This window comes from Corvus kubaryi, unplaced genomic scaffold, assembly GCF_017639235.1.
Source record: "Corvus kubaryi isolate FWS band 111438036 unplaced genomic scaffold, C.kubaryi_AGA036_p1.0 37397, whole genome shotgun sequence".
NCBI lineage: Eukaryota > Metazoa > Chordata > Aves > Passeriformes > Corvidae > Corvus > Corvus kubaryi.
Window position 1 is genome coordinate 17,223,688 of NW_024581136.1, and position 15,400 is coordinate 17,239,087.

General features: G+C 48.6%; 1 protein-coding gene across 1 annotated transcript; it reads left to right on the forward strand.

Moving 5' to 3' along the window:
• The first annotated feature begins 1,187 nt into the window (after nt 1–1,187).
• SLC2A2 (solute carrier family 2 member 2) lies at nt 1,188–15,046 on the forward strand. Its single transcript, XM_042042135.1, has 11 exons — nt 1,188–1,351; nt 2,001–2,096; nt 2,619–2,875; nt 3,391–3,515; nt 4,254–4,369; nt 4,909–5,071; nt 5,500–5,687; nt 6,571–6,675; nt 8,807–8,908; nt 9,325–9,528; nt 9,733–15,046. The coding sequence occupies exons 1-11, from the start codon at nt 1,337–1,339 to the stop codon at nt 9,922–9,924; spliced, it is 1,563 nt and encodes a 520-aa protein (XP_041898069.1). The 5' UTR covers nt 1,188–1,336; the 3' UTR covers nt 9,925–15,046.
• The last annotated feature ends 354 nt before the right edge of the window (nt 15,047–15,400 follow it).

Sequence of the window (15,400 nt, forward strand, 5' to 3'; positions counted from 1 at the left end):
GCTTAATGCAATGAACTTTCCTCCTCCAGTTAAAGTTTTACTTTACTGGAGACCAGTGCAAAGATTAGTGGTCTTACACTCATCTTTGTTGTTTTTTCTCTTGCTCTTCCTCTGTAGAAAGTACATTTTGTGCCCATGTGAAGCCTGGCTGACTGAGAGCATTTTCCAATGAGTGCTGTGATTTGGCTGCCGGACCCATCAGGGGCTGATCTGGAAGATAATGACTTTAATCAGCATTAATCACCTTCCCAGCTGACTCAGATTTTGGCACGGTCTGCTACCACTAAGGATGCCACTGTCCCCCCAGCCCTGCAGCTCCTCTCTCTGACCATGTCAAGGACAGCAAAGCCCAAGCCAGAGCGAGACCAGCTCAGACCAGCTTGTGCAGATGTGCGAAGTTCATGAAAACCAAGTGAGCCAAGGCAAAAATATTTGGCAGCATCAGTAGTATTTGGCAGCATTGGCAGTATTTCCCAGAATCCACAACATTTGACGGTGCAACCATCAGCTGGTAGTGCTGAAAGGCTCACTGTTCCACCACTGTGGGGTTTTTAATGAAAGCCTCTTTTATTGTAATATTCGGGGTAATTTTGCTGCATTTTATGTCCATACACACACACAGCTGTCTCCTCTGATAGGTGTGTACTGGCATTAGAGCTGCCTGCTGGGGGGCTCTGTGTGTGCAGGTGTCTGTGTATGGACACACAGAGAGACCTTGTATACATCTGTGTTTGTATGTGGCTCTGGATGTGATATATACACATGAATATATTTTAAAGCAGGTGCTAAGTGCTATTTAAATAAAACAGTCATTTTCTCACTGCTTTGCTACATGTGCTGGAGAGGTTTCTTCTCCCTGATTCAGCAAGAGGTTTGTGATGCGACATGTACACCCAGCACAGAAGCTGAGGAAGGTGTTGAGCATCTCAAAACAGGCTCTACCGTGTTCTCAAGCCCCTGGTATGTCACGTTTCCAATGGTTCAGCTGAGGGACAGCCCCAAACCAGCCCTGCAAGCTGGATCATTTGAATTTTCCAGATCTACTCTATGTCTTTGCAGGTCTCCCATTGTTTCATGTGTGTCCCAAACACGGGGATTGGTGGTGGCTGCTTTGAGCTGAGTGGTGGCCAAATAATGCGTGGAAGACTTGGGTTTCTCATTAACTCCAGAGCTGATATAGTCCCATCTCTCCAAGCACCAGCCTGTTTTCCTGCCTCCATCCCAGCTCTGCTGTCCTTCCCTCCCTGCCCAAGCCCCTACCTCGCTCTGCAGCCCAGGACAGTGACTGTTCCCAGGAGGAGGGCGGAGGAGCTGCGAGGTGGATGAGAAAAGGAAAATGCAGACAGAGAAGGTAATCATGGCTCGTCGGTATTTTTGCACTAGGCTTTCTAGTGAAATGATTAGAATTTCTGCAGGAGTGCAGCACTGAGCAATGCCTTGCAAAACCAAAACCAACCAGAAAAAAATCCCCTCCACTAATTAACTGTGCACAGGGGCAAAAGGGGAAAAGGGCCAAGGGATTATTTTTTATTTTTAAGAGCTCTGTTGGCTCACTGAGTAGCTTTAACTGTGATGGGAGGAAAAAATTCTTGAAACAGTGCTGCTGAAAAACCCTTTTGGTGTTTTTTTCCCAGCTGTTATGCTCCAGGGGTGGGGATGGTGCATGACTTACTGCTACTGCTGCTGCTTCTTGCACTGCTGTGCCAGGCAGAGCTCTGGCTCCTGTGAGCTCCAGGGCCAGGATGGTCAGTGCAGCAGGGAGAGCTGGACTGTCATTGTGGGGCAACACCTCTCTGCCCTGGGGGCCTGATCTTACCTGTCCCCAGGGGCTTTCCTTCTCCTTTGGGGAGAGCTAACCACCCGTGCTGCTGCAGCAGCATCCCTGGATGCCACTGTCCTAGCCAGCTGGGCAGCAGGGTCAGGGATGGGATGCAGCCCTCCCCCACTTTTGGGCACTGCTAGGACCATATGATGAGGTTGTTCTGTGCTTCCTGCCCCAGCACCTCACGGGAACATTGGTCCTCTCGGTCTTCACCGCGGTGTTGGGCTTCTTCCAGTACGGCTACAGCCTGGGGGTCATTAACGCCCCCCAGAAGGTAAGTTGAGCCCCTCAAGCTTTGCATGGCCAAGGAACTACGGCTTCAGGGCAGCCAGGGCCAGTTTGTGCCTTGCAGAAGCCCTCAGGAGAGCTCTGTCCCTTCCAAGGCAGTCTCTCCCACAGAACAAAGCCCCCACGACAAGGCAGTGGGGTGAGAACACAGCCAGGACCGTCCACTGGCACTTCCCCAGGAAAAGGAGTGGGTCTCTGCACATAATGGAGCTGTCTCCACTGAAGCACAGTCCCTGTACCCAGGCCAAGGGACTGCACCCCCCCCCCCCCCCAACAAATGCAGTGCCAAATCCGGACACCAAGCTCAGCCCAGCCCTGGGAGGGGGAATGCTCTGGCAGCCCCTCCCCGCTGGGGTCTGGGTGTTGTGGAACTGGGGTGAACCCCGAGATTTTACCCCTGCAGAGCCTGCAAGGAAAAGTTTCTCCTGAGGCATAAAAAAATCCAAAACAGGGGTTGGGGTGGTTATAGATCTGAGCTGATGGTGTTTTTCATCTTTGCCTGTCACAGGTGATAGAAGCGCACTACGGGCGCGTGCTGGGCATCGTCTCCCCAGACAGATACGCCACCAATGCCTCTGGGGAGGATGGCACGTTCCTCCAGGCTGGAACAGAGGGCACACTCCCACCGCTGAGTGACATCAGTGAGGATCTCGCTACCTCCCCACACATCCTCACCATGTACTGGTCCCTGTCTGTGTCCGTGTTTGCCATCGGCGGCATGGTTTCCTCCTTCACTGTGGGCTGGATCGGCGACCGGCTCGGGAGGTGAGAGGCTCGTGTGTGCTGGGGCTCTGTGCCACAGCCCAAACCCTTCTGATTGATTTTTCCCATAGAACCATTTCCTCCCTGTAGAAATACAATTTGTGTTATTCTCCCCAGTTTAGGAAAAAACCCTCCAACTTCCAAAACACTGTTTCAACCATCACAGAGGTTGGGCCAATTAAAATCCTCAGTTACAAATCAGACATTTTATTGCAACTTGAGCATTTCAGACAGCAGCTGATGAGCAGCCTTAATTAACTTCTGAATTCCCCCTTTTCTTTCCATGGCAAAAGGAAGAGGAGGACATCTGAATGGCATTTGCACAGGATGTATAGTATCATTTATAATATCATTTTAACTACTCTGATTGCACCCTGGCCCCATACTTTGCAGTGCCTACAATCATTGTTTTTCCCCTATAGTGCTGATTAAATCACTTCATAGCTCCTCTTGTGTGTTGCAAAGGCTGCTTTGGCTGAGCAAGGTGCCAGAGGAGCTGTGCTGCTGCTGCCTTGCAGGGTGAAAGCCATGCTGGTGGTGAACGTCCTTTCCATTGCTGGGAACCTCCTCATGGGGCTGGCAAAATTTGGGCCATCCCACATCCTCATCATCTCCGGCAGAGCGGTCACGGGGCTGTACTGTGGTGAGTCCAGGCTGGGTCAGCCACTGAAAGCAGCTCCTTGGCATCAGGCTCCAGGGCTGCAGTTCAGAGTTTCCTGTATTTTTTAATCCTTTTTTTAGTTCAGAAGGGGTTTCAAAGATGGGAGTTTCCCTCTTCTCCCTGTGTCTGCCCTTCTTGATCCAGGATCTTTCCCAGAAGTATTTGGGTTGGCTCTATCACATGTTCATTTTACATATCCTAGAAGGGAGCAGGTTGCTCTGTATCTCAAGGCTGGGGTTTGCTGGTGGCTGCTGTAAGAGGACATCATTAGCCAGCCTGGTTAACAGGTTCCCTAGACAGAGAGCACAGGAGCACTGTGCACAGAGAGGTTACGGTAGCCAGCAAATAATATGGCATTCCATTAGAATTAGCTTAGAAATAACAGCTCTTTATCACTGTTACTACTATGCAAATACAATACTCCACTCTGAGGTTTCAAGGCAAGTTTTAGGAAAGCTCCTTGCCCTGTGGTAACTTCTCCCAGCAGACAATCCCTGCTCTGTGCTATGATTCAAGCTCTGTGTATTCAAGCAAAAAGGCTTCCCAGTTTTGAGCTCTGACCTTTCCAAGGTGCAGGTGGGTCCCAGCCAGGCGTGAAGGGCTTGGTGGGGTGTGGGGTGCAGCACACAGGCTCCGTTCTCCTTTCCTGTTTGGGAAGTGGTTTCTGCTGGCTGCTGAGCTGTGTCTGGAAGTGGTGATGCCTGTGTGTGCTCGGTGCAGGGCTCTCCTCCGGACTCGTGCCCATGTACGTCAGCGAGGTCTCTCCCACGGCCCTTCGAGGAGCGCTGGGGACGCTGCACCAGCTCGCTATCGTCACAGGTATCCTCTTCAGCCAGGTAAGAAGGAAAACACACACATCCAGAGAGAGCATTTCAGAGATTAGGAAGACCCAGTGATATAATGGGGTGTTGTTCACCATTCTACCCCAAAACCGAAGTAGTGTGCAAAACAATCTGCTCTAACGGGGTTAAACCCCTGCCTTAGGTAAGAGGTGTCTTAACAAAGACAACTTCTCAAGAAATAAAAAATACTTCTGCAAACAATTTCTCCTCTCCCTGAGGAAGTTTTCTCAGCATCTCATCAACATCAGGCTGGATCCTGAGCATTCAACCCCTGGTAATCAGGTTCTCAAAAATGGCTTCTTCAGGGAAGCAGGGAGCCCAAAGTCCCCATCAGCACTGCCCACCATGGCACAAGTCCCAGCTACACAACAGGTGGGCACAAAAATGTACAGAAAACAAACACATCCAGAAAAAGAGCTGGTATTTGCTTCTAGTTTTCCTCCAGCTTGTCACTTCAAAATGCCATAGTGGTCAATCACTTTCTTTTCTTACAGTGCAAAATGATCCACTCAAATATGCCTCAATTATTCCAGGTCCTTGGACTAGACTTTCTCCTGGGCAATGATGAGATGTGGCCCCTGCTCCTTGGTCTGTCTGGCGTGGCTGCCCTGCTGCAGTTCTTCCTGCTCTTACTGTGCCCCGAGAGCCCCCGATACCTTTACATCAAACTGGGGAAGGTGGAGGAAGCTAAAAAAAGTAAGAAAGATATTCTGGGCTTGTCTAGAGTTGTTTTTATACTGTACATAGTATTAAACACAGAAGGAAAAGCCCAGCTGAGGACTCCCATGTGATTGTGGTTGCTCCATCTCATGCTCTGAGCTGCTGAGGTACAAACTAGCTCTGGATCAAAAACTATGGAGATGTTTGCATGGGACCAAGCAGCACTGCTGAGGGATGAGGCTTGAGAGTGATGTCTCAGGGCTGTTGCAAAGCTGATGTGCTGCTTCCCCTGACCAAGCAGACCCACCCTGGATACCTTGGGTGTGCCACAGGAACCCTCAGAGCAAGAGGGCACAGCTGTCCATGTGGTTGGCTTACCTTAAGTTTTGCCTAAAGAAATTCTTGTCCTCACTTACACCTTACCTACCACTGAAAATAAAATTTCAATCTTTTGTTTCCCTAAGATTTGAAAAGGCTTCGAGGAAACTGTGATCCGATGAAAGAGATTGAAGAGATGGAAAAGGAAAAGCAAGAGGCTGCTAGTGAGAAGAAAGTCTCCATAAAACAGCTTTTCACCTCTTCCAAGTACAGGCAGGCTGTCATCGTGGCACTGATGGTGCAAATATCCCAGCAGTTCTCAGGAATCAATGCGGTGAGTCTCCCCAAAATGTTCGTCTTTCAAGAAATCCATGTTGAGCGTGAAAAGGCAGCTCTGGTTCAATCCAAGTCCTGCAGGGATGAAAGAAGGCTTTCCCATGGCTGCAATGAGCTCCTCAGTCCCTGCAAAGCTGGCTGTGGGAGGGCAGGAGGGAAGAAGAGTAGGAGGGAGTCCAGCACAAAACCAGCTGGCACAGCAGGCCCATGCTGAGCCCTCCCATGACCCTCCACCTACCCGAGTTTGTCAGCAGTTTGCTCTCTTAAATGACATCATGCGCACCCCAGAATCACTATTTTGTAGCCATTTTTAGCTAAACAACTTTTGCATCACCTCCTGGAATACCAGACATCACCACTTGACACCCAGAAGCATTAAGTAGCACACAGGGATGCCCAGCCCAGCTGGCTCCAGGCCATGCCCAATGTATCCATCAGCCACTGGGTCAGCCACCCGTTTACCTCCTGCCCTTAGCTTTCACCCAAAAGGAATTATCTTATTCTTGGAGAGAAGGAAGGAATGGGAGTCATTGAAATGACAATATTTTAAAATTCATGTAAAACTTGGTCATATTAAGATATTTGTCTTCAGTGCTCAGTGCTGGCAATCTGGATTTTGAGATTAAACATGGACTACATAGAAGAAAACAGATGTGCAAATGCAGTAGCTCAAGAGGGGAATTTCAACAGGATTTTTAACTCCCTCAGGCTCCTTTGAAATTTTCAGCTTTAATTATTATAACAAGCAGTTAAAAGTTGAAAAATTATTCATAATTAAATTACACCACATCTCAGCCAAGCAAACGCAACTGTTCCCTCATGAGAACAAAAAGTTTCACCAGCCCTATTGCCTAATCCTTCATCTTGATGTATTTTGATAGATCTTTTACTACTCCACAAACATTTTCGAGAGAGCTGGGGTTGAACAACCAGTTTATGCAACCATCGGTGTTGGAGTGGTGAACACGGTCTTCACTGTTATCTCTGTAAGTAAACACTTCTGCCCGCTGGACAGAAGCTACAATGTGGTTTTGAAATATGATTTTATCCCAGAGCTGGGATTTGCAGTGTTGCAGGACTGACCCTGAACACCTTACAGGGAAAAATCATTCCCTGGACAAGTTTCATTTGAAAATTCAAGTCTTGACATAGAGCATGTTGCTATCAATCAGCACTGCTAAATGCCTCATCAGTAGAAACTGCACCACTGTGTTCAAGGAAGCTCTGAAAACTCTGCATTTCCCCCCCACATAAAAGTTGCCCTTGGGATTGCAATTGTGCAGGTCCTATTCCCCCAGGGAGCAGGCACGGGATGGGGGCTGCGATGGAGAAGTCACCAGCTCACAGTCTGCTCTTACCTGTTATCTTTCAATCTGTTTTCTGTATGTACACAGCACCTGCACGAGCGATACCCAAAGGCTGTTCCACAGTAATAAAAGTAATCCAGCACCTATCCTCATCCTATCTCAGCAGGGCTCTGCAGCAATAAAAGGATGGTTCTGTTTCCACAGACCTTCCCTTTGTTCGTCTCTCTCCTGAGAGGATTAATACAATTCCTATCAGCTGGCAATTAGTTTTATGATGTGGCCATTAATATAAGATCAGGAAATGCCAAGCCTATTTCCCTATTATCTCTCAAGAGATTTAGGGAATAAAGGACTTTCACCAACATGATGCAGGACTGGCTGCAAGACAGAAATACACAGCTCCAAGAGATTTAGGACAAGGAGGAATCATTTTAAACTGACAGAGCAGGTTTTGATTAGATATTAGAAAGAAATTCTTGGCTGTGAAGGTGGTGAGGCACTGGCACAGGTTTCTCAGAGAGGTTGTGGATGCCCCATCCCTGAATTGTCTAAGGCCAGGTTAGACAGGGCTTGGAGCAACCTGGTCTTGTGGAAGGTGTCCCTGCCCATGGCAGAGGGGTTGAAATTGGATGATCTTTAAGGTCCCTTCCAACCCAGCACCTATGAGATAGGAGGTCTTGGAGTGAACCTGCTTTAAAGTCCATCACAGGCCCCATACTGAGGAGAAAATGTGATATTTATTGTGAAAGGAGGCACAGAGATGTGCAGCTGGAAGAAGCCTTTCTTCAGCATGGAGGGTGTCCTGCAGTTCAGTCCGCATCCCAGGGCTGTGTTACTTGCAGCCTTGGGCATTTGCTCTTTGCTTGTTTTGTCCATGAGCACTTAAAAATTACCTGCTTTTGTCAATAAATGACAGACCCAAATCAAAAGACAGAGGCACTGACAGCTGGGTGGACCTTGGCATGGGGAGAAGGGAGCAGAGATTCATCCTCTACAACTTCACGTGTCAGCACATGAACTGCCTCCAGCAAAAGAGACGGTCTCTGGGAAGTGTAAATCATGGCTGTAATGGCAGGAAAGGTGGAGCTGCTGGCCAGAGGTGTCCTTTCAAGCAGAGGGAAAAGAGCAGGCAGCCTCAGAGGCTGCTGCATGGTTAGGCCAGGCTAGCTGCACTGTCCTCGGAGGGACCTACAGCTTCCCGCCCGGTGAGGTGTCTGGTACAGACTTAGGTATCTGTCAAAAGCTGTGTGAGACGACTGGAATCCACCAAGAGGAGCTGAGAAGGAGAAAACTAAGCCTTGTGACTACCAGGGAAGCAAAAGGAGTCTGGCAGTGATTGGAGGAAAAATCCTGACTGCAGCTGCTACACAAGTATCCCTGCCCTAGACAGGCAAGGTGCAATGGCCCGAGATGTGGCCTGAATCATGCTACATTTTGAAGGCTGATTTCGAACTAATGCAGACCTAGTAAGTTTTTAGTTACTGGAAGAAAAAAAGAAAAGGGAGAGAGAGAGAAAGTCCACAGTCAGCAACTCGTGTAGGAGTGGTGGGAAGTCCTGAGAGCTTGGAAATACATGGGCTCTGAGCGTATGTGCCTTTGCCTTGCCCTTGGCAGGGTGACTGCTCAGTCTGGCTTCCCAGCAGCCGCAAGCAGAGTTTCTGATACTTGGAAACCAGCCCATAAATCTCTACCACTGGAGCTAAAAGAGCAAAAGAGCAGTGTGGCAGTGGTAGCAGGTTGGTTATTGCTAATGGCCCTGATCCTGAGAGTGGTGGTGCTGGACACTGAGCTGCTGCATGTGTTTCTACAGGTCCTTCTGGTGGAGAAGGCAGGCAGGCGGTCCCTGTTCCTGGCTGGTTTGATGGGCATGTTAGTCAGCGCTGTGGCCATGACAGTTGGGCTTGTGCTCCTGGTAAGGATTTCTCTCCATTTTTTCCTCCTTGGTTTGAAAACAAGAGAAGATCCCATCAAAGTCAGTCCAAACCACTGGTGCAAGCGCCTGTCCAGATGAAAAAGCAAGTAAGGAGTGGCCTCCTTTGCTGAACACCCTGGTTATTAAAGGCTGCCCTTCTGCCTCATTTTGCTGAGCCGCAGGCAAGGAGAAGGCTCAAAGTAACAGCTGAACTGATGGCTGTGAACTCCTCCAGGCAGCAATGCTGGTACTACATGCCCAGCCAGCACCTGGCACAAGAGTTTAAAACCTTAATTATTCATGTCCAGTCCCCCTTTGTCTGAATAGAAAGGAATTTCTGAAAAAGAAGCCTACATAAGGTAATTAGTGATAATTAATGAGAGTTGTGTTGGGACTCTAACACCAACCTCTTGCAGAGCCAGTTTGCCTGGATGAGCTATGTCAGCATGGTTGCGATCTTCCTCTTCGTCATCTTCTTCGAAGTGGGGCCCGGGCCCATTCCCTGGTTTATTGTAGCTGAACTGTTCAGCCAAGGCCCACGCCCTGCCGCCATTGCTGTCGCTGGCTTCTGCAACTGGGCCTGCAACTTCATCGTGGGAATGTGTTTCCAGTATATAGCGGTAAGAAATCCCTTAAACCATACAAATAAACAACTGGCATGACCCCACTGCTTGGCTCCCAAAGCAGCCCATCAGGATGTGAATGTGCCTCCCAGATTTCCATCCCCTAGACTGGCTGGGCACCGCAGCCACTGGGAGTAGGAGGGGGAAGCCATCCCTGTGGTGCTGATGGTGGTCTCCCCTGTTCCCACTTTCCCCCTGCAGGATCTATGCGGACCATACGTGTTTGTGATCTTTGCGGGTCTGCTCCTCGTCTTCTTTCTGTTTGCGTACTTCAAAGTACCGGAGACGAAAGGAAAGTCCTTTGAGGAGATCGCAGCCGCGTTCCGCCGCAAGAAGCTCTCGGCCAAAGCCATGACTGAGCTGCAAGACCTGCGACGCAGCGAGGAGGCATAGACATCCCACGCACCCAGAAAGGAGGGACTGGGCATGGACCTCCTTCGGGAACCATGAGAAGAACGTTGGGCAAAAGTCTCATTTCACAAAAACCTTGCAGCTGGCAGACCAGGAGGACCCATCCATTGGATTCCTTCTGGTTGCTGTGGTTCACACCTCCCAGCCACAGGTGCTAACTTGGCCTTTTACTCTAAGACACTTGGGACAACTGGGCTGCAGGAAGAGCCAGGGAAAGGACTGGAGGAGTATGTTACATGTGTGTCTCCATGCCCTATGGGAAGAGCCCATTGGGACAATGAGCTTACCAGACGGCACTGAGCAGGGCCATCTCTTAGCTGAGATGAAGGAAAGGGGGCTGGCTGATGCTGCAGCGTCATGTTTTCACTTTTTTATCCCCTGCTCTCTGCTTCATTCTGCTGAGAGACCTGGTGCCTTGAGAAACCAATTGCTAGCGCAGTTGTGTCACCAGCACACAGCACTGATCACCCCAGGTGCTAAGGAAAACAGGTGGAGCAAACTCCCCCTCACTCTTGCTTCTGCAGAGGAAGACGGTGGATCCCACCTGAACTGGTTGGGATGATCCTCCCTTGCTTTGCTATCTGTGCATTATGGAAATTCTGTCTGATCTCATACAGATTTCTCAGTCACAGTATTTTTTGGAGAGTCTTAGAAACTGTGGCTGGGCTGATGGGTATTTTCCTTACAATTCAGCCAGACTACTTAGCTCCCTCTTTCCTCCCAGGAAGCCTCTCCTCTCTCCCTTCTTGCTGCTTCAGCACAAGGCACAGCACAACACTGACCACACAAGAGGCCTGGGCGCTCCTGGTCTCCGTGTGAGGAGACTGGAGTCCTGCTGCCACCCCTTCCATGGTGTGACCGTTGCCAGGGCACCTCCATCCCCATCTGCAATTGCCTTCCCTTCCTTTCACGCAGTGCTCAAGACCCACAGGCTCCAGGTCCAGCCAAGGGCTCAGGCTGCCCATAAAGCAACAATTAATGATGACCCAAAGAAGAAACGGGTATTGAAAGGTTAACTGGAAGGTGCCACTTACCCAACTCCCACTTTGCATCACTTAGCATCTTGCTGGCTGGGTGTGCTTCAGCCAAGATCGTGTGCAAGCAGGAGGTCGTGCTGTTTCCATAGCCTTGTTTGTGCTCCTTTTGCTTCTTTATGAGACACTTTTATGTGGCAGAATCAAACTCCAAGGATTTTTCTTCCTTTTTTGGGGAGATAGTTGGAACCATTGTAAAAGCCTGCTCTCTGCTTGACTTTTAAGATTTGCATATTACTTGTTGTGATACCAGGTTACTTTCTAGCAGCTTTCTCGGGGTAGAAACCCATTATTTATTTAGAGATGAAACACCAGCACTGCTTGGTCACTGTGTGCTCACCACAGCTCCTGGTGAAGCAGTGGCCAAAATGTAACAGAGGATCAAGCATAATGAAAAGCACATCATAGAAGGGCTGAGGAGGATCATGCTGCTGTTATGGGTTTGGTTTTAGGGGAGGTTTATGCTCCTTTTTGTGAACATTTTTCCTTTGTAGACTTTACTCTCTTGGTACTAAGTCCCTACAGCCAATTCTCATCACTTCCAAGTGATGGGAAGTGCAGCCACGAGGTCCACTGGGAAAAATGTCTGGCCACAGTGTGTGCACTGAAGCAGTAAGATTGCACCAAAGGCTTTGCTGGAGCAACTGCTGGGATTTAACTAGAGGAGAACTGGGTCACTGCTGTCATGTGCTGCAGTGGTGAGTGACCCGGGTCTGACACGGGGCATGCAGGGCTGCTGGAACCAGGCTGGGGCTGAGAAGAGAGCAGCAGAGCTGGGGCACAGGTCTGTGTCGGGCTGTCCATCTGTGTGCTGCACACAGGTCCCCCCAGGTGAGACCAATGGACAAAGCAGACTCAGAAGCTCTCCACAGTGTTTACTGCCATAAATATTATAATGGATTGTCTGAATGTACAAAAAGGAGAAAAAAAGAGAATTCTTGCTATCAGCATTGTTATCTAGGTCTGTTAGATAAAAGATGAACAATATCTATGGCAGGTGTTGGCTTGCGCTGCTGTTTCTTCCCCTGTCTGTACATCCCAGACACACATCCAATGCCAGATGGGAGCTGTTTTCCTAGCAGGACACATTTGCTCCATAGGTGGTCAAAGATGTGCAAGCCCTCAGCTAAATCCCTTTGAAAAGGGTGGTCCAGAGGTGAGACTGTGGGGTTGGAGGCAGCCCTGGAGCCGGTGGGAGCTGGCTCTGGGCCAGGATGAACCCTGACTGGAGGGGTGCTGCTGTCTGGCCCCAGCTGACCCCGCTGCCCACTCCACCCCACTGTGAAGCACCTCTGCTTGCATGGTGCTGGTGCAGCCTAAAACCTGGTGCTGGGGCCTCTCTAGGCACGAGAGGCAGGAGGAGCATTTGGGGAGAGGTGAGGCTCAAAGCAGATTTGCTGCTGCTCTGAGGGCCCAGGCAGGCTGAGTCCCCTGTGATCATACAGGGGGTACAAAACTATTTCCTAAACTTCTGCTAAGTTTTGTCCTATTTTCTGCGGGGCATCAGTGACGCTGCTGGCAACTCAGCAGTGAGGGGCCTTATTGATCAACATTGAGCAGTCAGTCCTTGTTTTCCTGTGTCACTGGTGAATGACAATAGAAAGCCTGATCCAATTATTGTAATGCAGCACATAATTCAGTTTAACACAGCCCACAGCATTAACATTGCCCATGGCTACAGTGCTGAACTTCCCGGAAGTGCTGCCTAGGAGTTCAGAGGCACCTAAGGAAAATGGACTGCCAGGCTGTGTTTCCTTGCAGCAGCTGTCATGTGGAAGGTAAGGGAGTTTTCTTCTTCCAGCCCGGGACAGGATGAGCAGAGTGAGGCACTGCTGACCCTTTGTCCTCCCCATGGCTGCAGTGGAAGGATCAAGCTGGGCTGAACTATCACAAGAGCACTTTAACCATATGCCAGCACAGGACAGGGTCATTAGAGTTAGTTAAATCTGACGATATGTTTACTTTTGTCTTGTCCTGATAATTAGGACTGTACACTTTATCTATCCTTGCCACATGCAAGTTCCAGTTAAAACTTGTCCTTGAGACACGGCTTGTTGAATCATTATTTTTATCTCTCACCATTACAGTTTTACTAAGTTGCTAATCATTAAGAAAATTTAAAAGAGCAAGTCAAACTTATTAGCTAAATGGTTGTTGCATTTTAGTTAACGTGTTAAATATGTTCTCATACCATGCCTGGCTAATAATGCAATATAATTAATAATCCCCGAGAAAGCATCTTGTCAGCAAGAGCTTTGACAGTGCTTTCCTAATGTGCTGAGATGACAGCCATTAAGACTTTTTTGTTGTGCCAACGGTATCTAGTCTCCCACTCTCTAGGCTTAATTTTAAAATTAGTTTGACTTCCCTAATTCAATAAACTCAGGACATTTGACTCCATTAATGCTCTCCACACTAATTTATCACAGGTTTTTCTGCCTCACTTCAACTTGTTTTTCATCACTGAGAAGCACTACCCTGTATCTCTGGAGTCAAACCACTGATAATGATGAAGCTAACCCAAGTACTACATATACAGGGACAAAGTCTTTGAGGTATGAAGAATTTTCTGAGGTGTTCAGTGTGCTTATCTTTCACTGGAATCTATGGGAGCTGAGGAATTTCAAGGCAGGACATCAGGGCTGGATCCAGCAGAATGTGTAAGCATCAGATTAAATTTAAGGTAACTGTGCTCAAGTGTTTCACTAAATCCTGAAGCAACACTTGCAGATTTTACCCAGAGGCACAGCCTGAGTAGCTGTGCTGAAAAGAAAGGAATCTCCTCCCCAGCACTAGAGCAATAAATCCTGGCTGTAGATCAGCAGTCCTTAAATTTTACAGGCTGTAGATACAACTCCAGACCCGAGACTTGTGTAGTGTCCTGCGGTTTTGCCTCCCTGCACTCTGTTCGGGAGAGAGAGCGGCTCTGTGACTCTGAAAAGCATCAGGTCCCTGCGGGTCGTGGGTGGGATATCACCGCTCCAGCACAGCTGCAGCCCCAGGAGGAGGGAACAGCTGGAGTTACTTTGTGCTTTCCCTGTGGGGAAGTTACAATTACAGTGGTTCCCGCCAGCTCACAGTGTCACTGCACTGTCACCGCTTGCCTCTGATCCCCAGCGTGTGCCCAGGGTGATTCCCTGATTCGGGCATGGGCTTGGCACAGGAAGCTGACAGTGAACAGCAGTGACAGCAGAGTGGGTGCCTGTGGCAAGGTCACTGCAGAGGGTCCCTGACCCCATTCCTGCCACACAGATACACCTACATAGGAACTCTGAAGTCCTGCTGAGCGTGACACTGTCCTGTGGAGGGGGATCACTGATTCACAGCCTCTCTCACGTCTCCTGCTCAAGGCTGCGTACACAAGCTGCTGTGAACCCTCACCCCAACAGTCAGGACACAGCAGGATCCCAGGAAAGTCAGCTCAGCAGCTGAAACAGAGACACTGCTCAGGCTGGAACAGGGCTGTTTACACCACTCCGCTCATGGCCTGGTATTTCTAATCGTGTGACCTGACCCCATGGCCCAGAGGTGTAAACACCACCTCCTGCCTTCCAGTGGGCCGGCTGGAAACGAGGTGGGATGTTTCTGGAAACAAGGCAGTATGTTTCCCCCAGCACTGGTTGAAATGCATATTCTCACGGCTGGGCTTTGATGAGGAGCTTTAGGGCATCAGACACTTCTCCAAAACATAACTGAGAACACACACAACTCACTAAGTTTAAATCTTCCAAAAGTTTTCTAATCCCTCTTCACGTCTTAAGGACACAGATAGGAGAAGCAAAGCTTGATAACATCCTGAGCCTACTTGAGAGAAAAGGTGTATGTGTGCAACACTGGAAAGAAAACGCCTTTAAATGTGAAAGACCATGGTATTTTATTTACAAATATGCTTTGAACCCAATTGCTGTTCTTGTATAGAAAAGTGGGATAATCACATTAATACTATCAAGAAACACACTTCAGAAAATAAATGTTCATCCAGACAAAGGAAGGATGCCTACAGGTAATGACTGATGGATTGGATTTCCAGTATTTTTTATTGACTCTCAAATAAAGGCTGTCTTGGAATATTTGTGTCTGAAAAAATAAATATCATCTACAGCTGCACTTCAGTAAAAAGACTTGATTCACCCCATAAGATCTCTCAAGTAATTCAAAATGAATCTGTTAATTGTGGAAAATCAGCCAAATTTATCAACTGATACTTGAGAAAAGAAAAAAATATATCAGTAGTGCTTAGTAGTGCTCAGCAACCCAGGCTGCTGCAGTTTGGGTTCAGAGCAGTTGGTCGTTTTCTCACGAAGTATTTTATTAGAAGATAAAAAGCCCTAGAGCATGTGCAACTTGTCACACATGTGCAGGTAAACACACACTGCACATGTTAAAACATTTAACAGGATGCCCCAGATTCTGCTTATCAACTG